The 11,032-nt window shown below is 44.9% G+C and overlaps 1 protein-coding gene across 1 annotated transcript; it reads right to left on the bottom strand.

Moving 5' to 3' along the window:
• Nucleotides 1-664: 664 nt before the first annotated feature.
• Nucleotides 665-10,924, bottom strand: LOC146356476 (vomeronasal type-2 receptor 26-like). The gene is made up of 4 exons (XM_084841196.1): nt 10,854-10,924; nt 4,908-5,147; nt 2,176-2,373; nt 665-2,040 (listed from the first exon to the last, which is right to left on the bottom strand). The coding sequence occupies exons 1-4, from the start codon at nt 10,902-10,904 to the stop codon at nt 1,123-1,125; spliced, it is 1,407 nt and encodes a 468-aa protein (XP_084697322.1). The 5' UTR covers nt 10,905-10,924; the 3' UTR covers nt 665-1,122.
• Nucleotides 10,925-11,032: the final 108 nt, after the last annotated feature.

Raw genomic sequence — 11,032 nt, 5'->3', positions numbered from 1 at the left:
ATTAAGGTTCTATAAAAAAAAAAACACCACGTTGGATATCTTCATAAGAAGCAATGCATAGAAGAGAATTTGATAGCATGCATAAATGGATAAGATATAATGATTTACTGGAACTGTCACAAAGGGAATATAAGTTAAAATCAAGGGAAAGCTTATTGGAAGAAGGTCATGTATGTCAGTGGTTTTCATATCTGCATATTAAAGAAATCTTTAAAATAGATGAGAAAAATGGTGGATTTGAACAAACAGAATCTGAGTTTGAAATAGTGCTGTGTACAAATGATGAATACGTTATTGCTAAACTGTATAATTTACTGTTACGGCATGAGACAGAGGATGACCAAGTAAAAGATTGTATGACAAAATGGGTACAAAATGTTGGTCATAATATATCAGTGGAAGAGTGGGAAAGTATGTGGGGAAAAGATTTAAAATTTACTTGATGTACAAGTCTTAATGATAATTTTTATAAAGTTGATGGTATATGTCACCATTTAAATTGCCTAAAATGTATAAAGGTGTTTCTGGAAAATGTTGGAAATGTGAAGATCAAGAGGGAATGTTTTATCATTTATGGTGGACTTGTAAAAAAAGCTAAAACATTTTGGAAATGAATACAGTCTTTAGCTCAAAAAATATTAAAGACTACTATAGAATTAAAGCCAGAAATTTTTTTATTGGGATTAAGAGACAAACATGTAAAAGAGAAGGGGGGAACCCTCTTTCTCTACATGACAATGGCTGCAAGGTTATTGTATGCACAAAAGTGGAAGGATGAAACTAAACCAACTGTGAGCGAGTGGATCATGAAAATGATGGAGCTGGCAGAGAAGGCAAAACTTACTATTATAATTAAAGAAGAATCACCAACAAAATTAATGTTACATTGGAAACCTTTCATAGAATTTGTACAACGAATAGAGAAAAATGACATCTATGCATGTGGATTTTGAACTTTGAGATGGTTGGTTCTCTTTGTTGTTGTTAAAAATTAGAGAAATGAGATAATGTCTGTGAACTCAATGTATGATATACAACTAAGATAAGAAGTAGAGAATAATAATAAACATTTGTTGTGCAAGGGGAGCCAAAGGTAGATATCTTACAATCTTAAGAGACGTTTTAGTGTATGTGTATTGTGTGCTTACGTTGTTGTTGTTGTGTTTTTCTTTTTAAAAATAAATAAATAAATATAACAGGAATTGTACAGTGGAATACCTGCCATGGCTGTAGCCTTTGACACTCCCAACGGTCTCCACCCACCACCCTCCTCCTCCTTCTCCTTGATCTGGATGAATACGCAGCATCTAAGGCATGGGCCACTGCCTGGACAGTGTTGTGAATGATGTAGCTGTCTAGAGACAGGATCCTCCCAATGTCTTCTTGGGGCAGGGCCTCCAGTTCCTCATACTCTCTGCATCTTGTCCAGCCTTTCACAAACAGTGCATGATTTGAATAGGAACAATGAAAAGATTTCTTCCAAAAATTCCTAATAGCAGAGAAAAAGGCTCGGAAGTCATCATATTTTGTCCCTTTATTTGTCTGGATAAAGAAGGAAAGAATTCCATGTATGTGCTGTGAAGGTAGATCATTATACATCAACTCAAACATGATGTCCCATAAAGCTGTTGTGATCCAGACCTTCCCTACAATGGGTTTTATTTGGCGTTCAATTGCACGTTGCATAAAGAATATCCCCCCTAAGAAGATATTAGTCTCCACATGATAAATAAATACATGGATTTGTCTCCACTTCTCAAACAAAGCATAACTGAGTGTCAGTCGGTTTTCCTTCAGTCCTGAGAGGCTTTGTGAGAAGACAACACAAATACCATTCCGGCTGAGCACAGGTATCAATGTCCTCATGAATCTCTCTCCGATGTCAGTGTCTGGTGCAATGAGACCAACTGAGGTCCATCTGAAATGAAGAAGCAGTTTGGCAATCCCCCAGTACTGGGTTCCTTCTCTTGGCACCATCCGGTAGAAAAAGGGGAACTGAGTTTTATCATTCAGAACATGAGAAACAAATGCATAAGTGGCCTGGCAAAGAAAGGAAGAGACTAGTCATTTGTTTTGTTTCAGATAATTGCTCAAATAATTGTTACTCCAAAATTATTAGTAATGACTGGAGAGATGCTGGTTGTAATGATGTAGGAATGTACGAAAGTCACTTACCTTTCGTGGATTATGTTTATGGTGGGGGGGAGGCATTCTGTCCCTCCCCCCGAAATCCCTGATGGGGGGAAGATGCTCCGTTCCTCCCCCCTGGAATCCTCCACGGCCGGCTGAGCTCCGTGTCACCTCCGTGGAGCAACCGGCCAGGCCCAGCCAGGCCAGAGCCATCCACAGCCGAATTTTCGGCCGCAGAGGGCTCTAGGGAAAAAAAAACAAGAACAACCTGCTTACGCAAATGGCGGTGGCTACGGACGCCACAATTTGCATTCCTTAGTTTGGGCCGTCTTAGTCTACAAAAATATTTACATAGACTAAGACGGCGAAAAAAAGGGGAATGCAAATAGCTGCATCTGCTTCCATCGGTAGTACATGCCCTGGTCTCCCCTCGTTTAGACTACTGTGATGCGCTCTACATGGGGTTACCCTTGAAGATGGTTCGGAAGCTTCAGCTGGTACAGAACGCGGCAGCTCGCCTGATTAAAGGCAGCCGCCGGCGAGATCACATCACTCCAGTGCTGAAGGAGTTGCACTGGTTACCAGTTGTTTTCCGGGCCAAATTCAAGGTGTTGTTTTTGACCTTTAAACCCTATATGGTTCCTTAAGGAACACCTCCAGCAACACCAGACAGGCTGCTTAACAAGATCAGCCTTGGATGGCCTTTTCTCTGTCCCATCAGCCAGGACAGCTAGACTGGTGGGGACAAGGGAGAGGGCCTTTTCTGTGGTGGCCCCCGCTCTGTGGAACTCCCTCCCTAGGGAACTCCGCCATGCTCCCTCTTTAATGAGCTTCCATCGTCCATTAAAAATGTGGTTGTTCAGGCAGGCATTTGGGGTGGGTTAGGGTATTTTAGAAAACGTTTTTATTGTAGAATTTTATTGTTTTAAACTGTTTTATTATAAGCTGTGCATCGCCCAGAGTGGCTGGGTGACCAGCCAGATGGGCGATTAATATATTTAATAATAAATAAATAATAAAAATGATGGTTTACCAGTCCCACATCTACACAAGCCTAAAACAAAGACACCACACTTTTATCATAGAATAATAGGGATGAAAGGGGCCTATAAAACCATCGAGTCCAACCCCCTGCTCAGTGCAGGAGTCCAACTCAAAGCATCCCTGACAGATGGCTGTCCAGCTTCATCTTTGAATGCCTCCAGTGTAGGAGAGACCACCACCTCTCTAGGTAATTGGTTCCATTGTCATATTGCTCTAACAATCAGGAAGTTTTTCCTGATGTTCAGCTGGAATCTGGCTTCCTGTAACTTGAGCCCATTATTCCATGTCCTGCATTCTGGGATGATCGAGAAGAGATCCTGGCCTTCCTCTCTTTGACAACCTTTCAAGTACTTGAAGAGTGCTGTCATATCTCCTTTCTTCTTTAATGAAGAAGAAAGAAATGAAGAAAAACAGCTTTTCTCACAAGTAATCTTGCACATAAGATGCAGGCACAGCATAGGGGTTCAAGAGGAGTTTGTTCATTCCATTTTGTGTTCCGTTACACAGGCAGAAGTGAGAGGAAGCATAAGTCCTCTCAGCAATGGAGGAAGGCAGACAGAGGGGAGGGGGAAGGAATGGGGGGAGCAGGAAACCACATGTATGCTACCGAGATCCTAAGGCTAGCTATGCCGCAAATTCCCATGCATTAACTAGCTAACTGCCAAACTGCCCCCTTCCTGTAACTTGCAGATGAGGTTGCAATATTCCCAACACATTCTTCGTCAGACATTTCTGAAATGTGATCAAATAATGCTTCTGAGCAAGTAGATCCTCTGTGCTGAACCCCAGACTGATAAGACACATTGTCTTCATTTTCTAATGAATGACATTTTCAGGCTTTATAATGACAGAACACTGGAAAATGAAGAGTCCCTAAACTGCAGAGCCTCTCCTTTATCTCCATAATGGATTCAAGTGTCCTACAGTTCATCGCACTTTCCCAGCAATATTCAATGTGGCCAAAAAACAAAAGCCCATCGGAAGGGTGACCAATAGCAACACACTAGATTGCTGTCCCCTCCTCTTGGGTCACTGAGTGCCCCTGCTTACTTTCTCAGGTATAAGCATATGGCTGCTATTCAGCCCTGGGGTGGGTTAAGTCATCAACTGTTACTCTTGCAGCAAAGTTGCAGTGGAGGAAAACCTGCCCATTATCCCAGACATTCAGTGGCCAAGCCAAAGTGGATTCTAATCTTATCATACACAAAGAGGGTCTACTTAAAATCACCCAACAAGACTCATTGCCCATCCCTCCTTTAAAAAAAAGAAAAGAGAGAAAGATGCAGAAGACATTGATTACACAGTATATCCCATTGAACTCAACAGACTTCCAAATAAATACTTCGGGGATTGCGTTGCACAGGTCATCCAAGTCTCGAGACTGGTGTTATTTTCCCCCCATTGAGTACAGAGCAGTTTCAAAGAGGGATTGCTGGTTATGGTGTGTCCACTCATCCCATGTTCATTCCTGAGTGGACATAAGATCTTGTATGGCTTTGAAATTATTAAAGGCCCATTTGAGTGGAGATGGGAATGTGAGAAGAGAAAGATTTGTGACTGTCCTCCACAAGGAGGGAAACCTCTCTCAAATCACTTGCAACACTCTATAAAAACCGTTGTCTTTCTCTAGTCTCACTTTGGATGTCCACTGCCCATGTTTTGATTCTCTAGAGAAAAGTTGCAAAGTGGAATTAGGCTAAGCCTGAGAACACCCCACCCTTGTCCATCCCTACCTGTGGGATTTTGTAGATGCCCAACATGGTCGAAATCTGGATAGAGTTTTCAGAGTCGCTCCCTTCAAGAACAGCCAACACGTGATTCTGTCTTCCACAGTTGTAGTTTGGCACATTTGCCTGCCCGGTAGAGAAAAGGTCTATCAAGGCATCAGAAGTCAGTCTGGCATCAAAATAGTTATCATAGATGTTATAACCCAGGGTGATGTTGGGTAAGAGCCTGGGGTTGTGGTTGATGTCCTGGATGGCAAACAAGAAAGAGAGGAAGTACCAGTACTTGGTGGATCGTTGCCTGCAAAAAACAACAGAACAAAACAAAACAAAAAACCATGCACCATGTCACCATCCTGCTTGGAATGAAAATAACACAATCAGGTCTTGCTTCTTCAATTCCATGACCTTTTCCAAGCAATGCAAAGCTCTAGGTTTTAATCTCTAGAACTTTTCACATGCTAGCACTGATCCAGACAGAGCCAAAGCTGGAAACACAACAGCCACTCCCCTCTTACTGGTTTGTGCATGTTGGAGTGAGGGTGAATCTCGTTCCAGGTTCAAGAGCCTGTATCCATGTGAAAACAAAATAAGGGGAGACATAGATTCCAGCCCTGGAGTTAGGCATGCATCATCTTTTGAAAAGCCACCAAACCATATAGGTTATAGGAAACTGCCAATTCTAATAAACATTAAAAACAAGGTTTTAATAAAAGATTACTAACAAGGTTAGAAAGATCTACGAACAGTCCTCAAGTATTCCCTACATACATACTATAATAATTGGTGTCTATATCTGGGCTATACCAATTTTACAATACCCCTGTCCCATACGCGCTTCGACCCAAACGGTCCTCATCAGTGGGAAAATAAACACAAATGACAGCCCATATAATCACCAATTACAAATCATGTCTCATAACTGCAGAGATTCTACATAAAGCCAACAGTTTTTAAACTCATAAGATTGCTGGCTTCTCACCAAGTAGTATGTATGTGCGTCTGCTGGATAAGGGAGTCTAAACATTTCCTCCTGTACCCGAGATGGTAAAGTTCTTCCATCAATATATACTGAGCAGGACTGTATCTAGCTCTATTCCAAGAAAGAAGAAGATTTTTTAACACTACGTGCTACTCCACCATGCAGCTTGGACCCTGTGTTTTATTAGAATTGGCAGTTTCCTATAACTGATATTGTTTGGTGGCTTTTTTGTGTGGTTTAGGATATGACCTTTTTTCTGTGACCATCTTTTGAAAAACCATATCAGGGGAAAGGATTTGACCAAAAGGTTCGTTAAATGGAACATTTTCTGAGTGAATTAGAAGGTGAAGAGTGGATGTACTTGCTTGTGCTAAAATAGACCATCAGTGAACATTATCCTTCATGCGTGTGAGAGAGAAAGATGGGCTGAATTCATGTGAGTTGCCATCTCTTCGAGCTCTTCCTTAAGTCATCGGCCCTGCATCTCCCCCCTGCCTTTTTTGTTAGATTTCTGCCCTGCAGGTCGCTTGCCTCCGTTCAGAGTGTTTTAAAGAAAAGTGGGTGCTTATTTTGTATATCAAAGCGAGGGCAGAGACAGCTCACTATCCTCCCTCATAATGCTAGAACCCGGGGTCATCCCATGAAGCTGATTGGTGGGAAATTAAGGGCAGATAAAAGGAAGGACGTCTTCACACAGCACATGGTTAAACTATGGAACTCACTACCACAAGATGTTGTGATGGCCACCAGCTTGCATGGCTTTAAAAGGGGACTGGGCAAATTCATAGAGGATACAGCTGTCAATGCCTACTAGTCCTGACAGCTATATGCTACCTCCAGTATCAGAGGCAGCCTGCCTATGTACACCAGTTGCTGGGAAACATGGGTGGGAGGGTGCTGCTGAGCTCATGCCCTGCTTGTGGGTTTCCCACAGCCAGATGTTTGTCCACTGTGTGTGCTAGTCTTGATGGACCCGTAGTCTGATCCAACACGGCTCTTAATATGTTTTTATGTTCCTGTGTGTTACCAGCTTTTGCAATTCAAAAAGTCCCTGATGGCTGCAGCCCATGAAACAGCAGGCGATTGTGTGTGCTGTTTGTTTGTTTATTTATTTATTAGATTTCTATACCACCCAAGAGCGAAAGCTCTCCGGACAATCACTGAATGGTGCATCCCCAAAGTCTTCCCCCAAAAGGCAAAACAGAAAAGTGATTGATCAGGTACCAGAGAACTGGCCCAGACCCTGGCCACGAGGGGTGACTGGAGCTCACAAAACCCCTGGAGGGTGAAGCAGCACTCACTCCATCACCACAAAAGGACTTGCCAGCGAAGACGTCGGCAAAAGGGAGGCATGCTGAAGTTGTGTTGATGGAAGCGAACCTCCGTTGCGAAGAGGACCCCGCTGATGAGGTGGTCTCCCGGCCTGTAATGATTCAGGGGGTATATTTTGCCCCGTTTCCGAGTTGATGGACACTCAGCCTTCAGGATCCCACAGCCTACGTGGGGCAACAGCAGCAGCAGAAGGATCAGCAGCAAGATCATTCTCCGTGTGCCTGGGAAAGTCGCCTGCCTTGCGACTGCGTCTGCAGCAGCTTTGCTAATACGGATGGAGCCCAGCCGTGGCATCACGTCTGAAGGGGACGAGAGCAAGAACAGCAGCACAGCCCCTGCCTGCCCTCAACCTGAGCGCTCAGTGGCTCCGGAGGCATTTATGCGCCTCTCCTTGCACTTCATTGCTGCTCTTGATTCTGATGTTTATGTCAGAGACAATCTTTGGTGGAAAATCCCTGGAGCTCTGGACAGCAGAAGAAGGATCAATCACCATGATTTGTATAATTATAAGGAGAAGAAGCTTCACCTCTTGCAATATCCTGAACTCTCTCTCTCTGTGGCTGTGTGTGCAGCTGGAGAAAATATATTTGCAAAAGTTCCTAGTTGGGGCTTCCCACACAGGCATGGGTTACTGAGGGGGCAGTTGAGCTTGGCTGACCTTTCGTTTAAAACACACACACACACACACACACACACACATTACCAAGAGCCAGGATCAAGACTTCCCTTAAGGAGTGATGGTGTTAATGGTTTTGAGGGGTTCAGTCAGGAAGGAGTTAATGGGGCCAGACTGACTGCAAATGCCCCTTAATAGTTTCCCAATAGCCTCTAGAATCAGAATCATAGACTAGTAAGGTTGGAAGGGGACTACAAGACCATCGAGTCCAACCCCAGCTCAATGCAGGAATCCAAGCATCCCTGACAGATGGCTGTCCAGCCTCATCTCGAATGCCTCCAGTGTGGGAAAGCTCACCACCTCCCTAGTTCATGGGTTCCATTGTCATCTTGCTCTAACAGTCAGGAAGTTTTTCGTGATGTTCAGGTGGAATCTGGCTTCCTGTAACTTGAGCCCATTGTTCCATGTCCTGCATTCTGGGATGATCGAGGAGAGACCCCGGCCTTCCTCTCTGTGACAACCTTTCAAGTTCTTGAAGAGCGCTATCATATCTTCCCAGTTCTTTCAGTCTCTCCTCAGAGGGCTTTGTTTCCAGTCCCCTCATCATCTTCGTTGCCCTCCTCCGAAGCCTCTCCAGTATTTATTTATTTATTTATTTATTTATTTATTTCTATACCACCCAATAGCTGAAGCTCTCTGGGCTTTTCACAAAAATTAAATCCGAACAGCACACAATAAAACAATTTAAAATATGTAGAACATTAAAACCACAATATAACAATGCAGCCACATAAAACCTAGCAGCGGTGCAGAAATTTAAAATACAGATTTAAAACAGCTAAGCTAAAAGTCTAGAAAGCTAAAATGCTAAAATGCCTGGGAAAATAAAAAGGTCTTCACCTGGCGCTGGAAGGAATACAATGTAGGTGCCAGATGAACCTCACTAGGGAGCTCATTCCAGAGCCAGGGTGCCACAGCAGAAAAAGCCCTCCTCCCTAGTAGCCACCCGCCTCGCTTCTGTCAGCAGGGGCTCATGGAGAAGGGCCGCTGAGGATGATCTTAAGGTCCAGGCAGGCACATATGGGAGGAGGCGATCCTTCAGATAACCTGGCCCCAAGCCATTTAGGGCTTTGAATGTTAATACCAGCACTTTGAATCGGGCCTGCAAATGGACTGGCAGCCAGTGCAGCTGAAAAAGTACTGCCGTAATATGAGCTCTCTGGCCAGTCCCTGTTAACAATCTTGCTGTGCTGTTTCAGACCAGCTGAAGTTTCTGGACTGTTTTCAAAGGCAGCCCCACGTATAACACATTGCACTAATCCAGACGAGAGGTTATCAGAGCATGGATAACTGTAGCTAGGCTATCTCTGTCCAGATAAGGATGTAGTTGGTATACCAGCCTAAGCTGATAAAAAGTGCTCCATGCCACTGAGTTCACCTGCGCTTCAAGTGACAGTTCTGGATCCAAGAGCACCCCCAAACTATGAGTGTGATCCTTTAGGGGGAGTGCAACCCCCTCCAGAACAGGTTGAATATCACCTAGCCAGGCAGATGGACCACCCACTAGCAGTACCTCCGTCTTGTCTGGATTGAGTTTCAGTTTATTGGCCCTCATCCAGTCCATTCCTGTGCCCAGGCACTGATTCAGAACAGCCACTGCCTCACCTGGTTTTGATGAGAAAGAGAGGTAGAGCTGGGTGTCATCTGCATATTGATGGCACCTCAGCCCACACCTCTGGATAACCTCCCCCAGCGGTTTCATGTAGATGTTGAACAGCATGGGGGATCAAACAGAGCCCTGTGGAACCCCATGGCACAATTGCCATGGCACAGAGCAATAATCCCCCAGCACCACCTTCTGGAATCGGCCATCCAAGTAGGAGCGGAACCACTGTAGTGCAGTGCCTCCAACTCATAACCCAGACAACCTATCCAGAAGGATACCATGGTCAATGGTATCGAAAGCTGCTGAGAGGTCCAGGAGAGTCAACAGTGTCGCACTCCCCCTGTCCCTCTCCCAGCAGAGGTCATCCCACAGGGCGACCAAGGCAGTTTCCATTCCAAAACCAGGCCTGAAGCCCGATTGAAATGGATCTAGATAATCCATTTCTTTCAAGAGTGCCTGGAGCTGTCCTGCAACCACCTGCTCAAGCACCTTGCCCCAGAAGGGGATGTTGGCCACTGGCCTATAATTGTTAACATCCTCTGGGTCCAGGTTAGGCTTTTTCAGGAGTGGTCTAATTACTGCTTCTTTTAAAGTGGCAGGCACCACTCCCTCTCTCAAGGAGTAATTTATAACCTCCTGGACCCAGCCGGACATCCCCTCCTTGTTTGATTTAATAAGCCATGAAGGGCAAGGGTCAAGCACACAAGTGGTTGATCGGACTTGGCCAAGCACCTTGTCCGCATCCTCAGGCCTCAGTAACTGAAACTCATCCAGTAAAACTGGACCAGACGCATGCAGGGAAGGAGCTTGTGTTCCAACCTTCTCAAGGATAAACATGCCCAGTTCTTTCAGTCTCTCTTCATAGGGCTTTGTTTCCAGTCCCCTGATCATCTTTGTTTCCCTCTTCTGAACCCTCTCCAGTTTGCCTGCATCCTTCTTCAAGTGTGGCTCCCAAAACCAGACACAGTACTCAAAATGAGGCCTATCCAGTGCTGAGTAGAGGGGAACTAGTACTTCATGGGATTTGGAAACTAGACTTCTATTCATGCAGCCCAAACAGCATTTGCCTTTTTTTGCAGCCACATCGCATTGTTGGTTCATATTCAGCTTGTGATATACAACAATTCTAAGTTCCTCCTCGCTTGTAGTAGATACTTGTAGATACTTGTTGAGCCAAGTATAGGGATGTCAGAGAATTCCGTGACAGATCTCAGTGAGGCCGAATGCCAGTGCCAGTGCATTCGGCCCCCGAAAACCATCACGGAACGAAGCCCCCGCCCCCCCAACCCACAAAAGGCGCACGGGACGAAATGCCCGCTGCCCCCACCCCACGAAAGGCATGCGAAACGGAGCACTTACCTGCTCCTGTCCGTGCTGCTGTGCGAATGGCTGCTGTCCTGCGGCCGCCATTCACTTCCTCCTTCTTCAGCCATGATAGGCTACGTAAATACTTACGTAGCCTATCACGGCTAATGCAGGGATGCCATTTGCATCCCTATGGAGGCCGTGATAGGCTACATAAATATTTACATAGCCTA

This window comes from Heloderma suspectum, chromosome 2, assembly GCF_057233095.1.
Source record: "Heloderma suspectum isolate Gila_16-S chromosome 2, 16-S_ref, whole genome shotgun sequence".
NCBI lineage: Eukaryota > Metazoa > Chordata > Lepidosauria > Squamata > Helodermatidae > Heloderma > Heloderma suspectum.
Note: the sequence above shows the minus strand (reverse complement) of the source record. Positions and strands in the feature narration are given on the sequence as shown.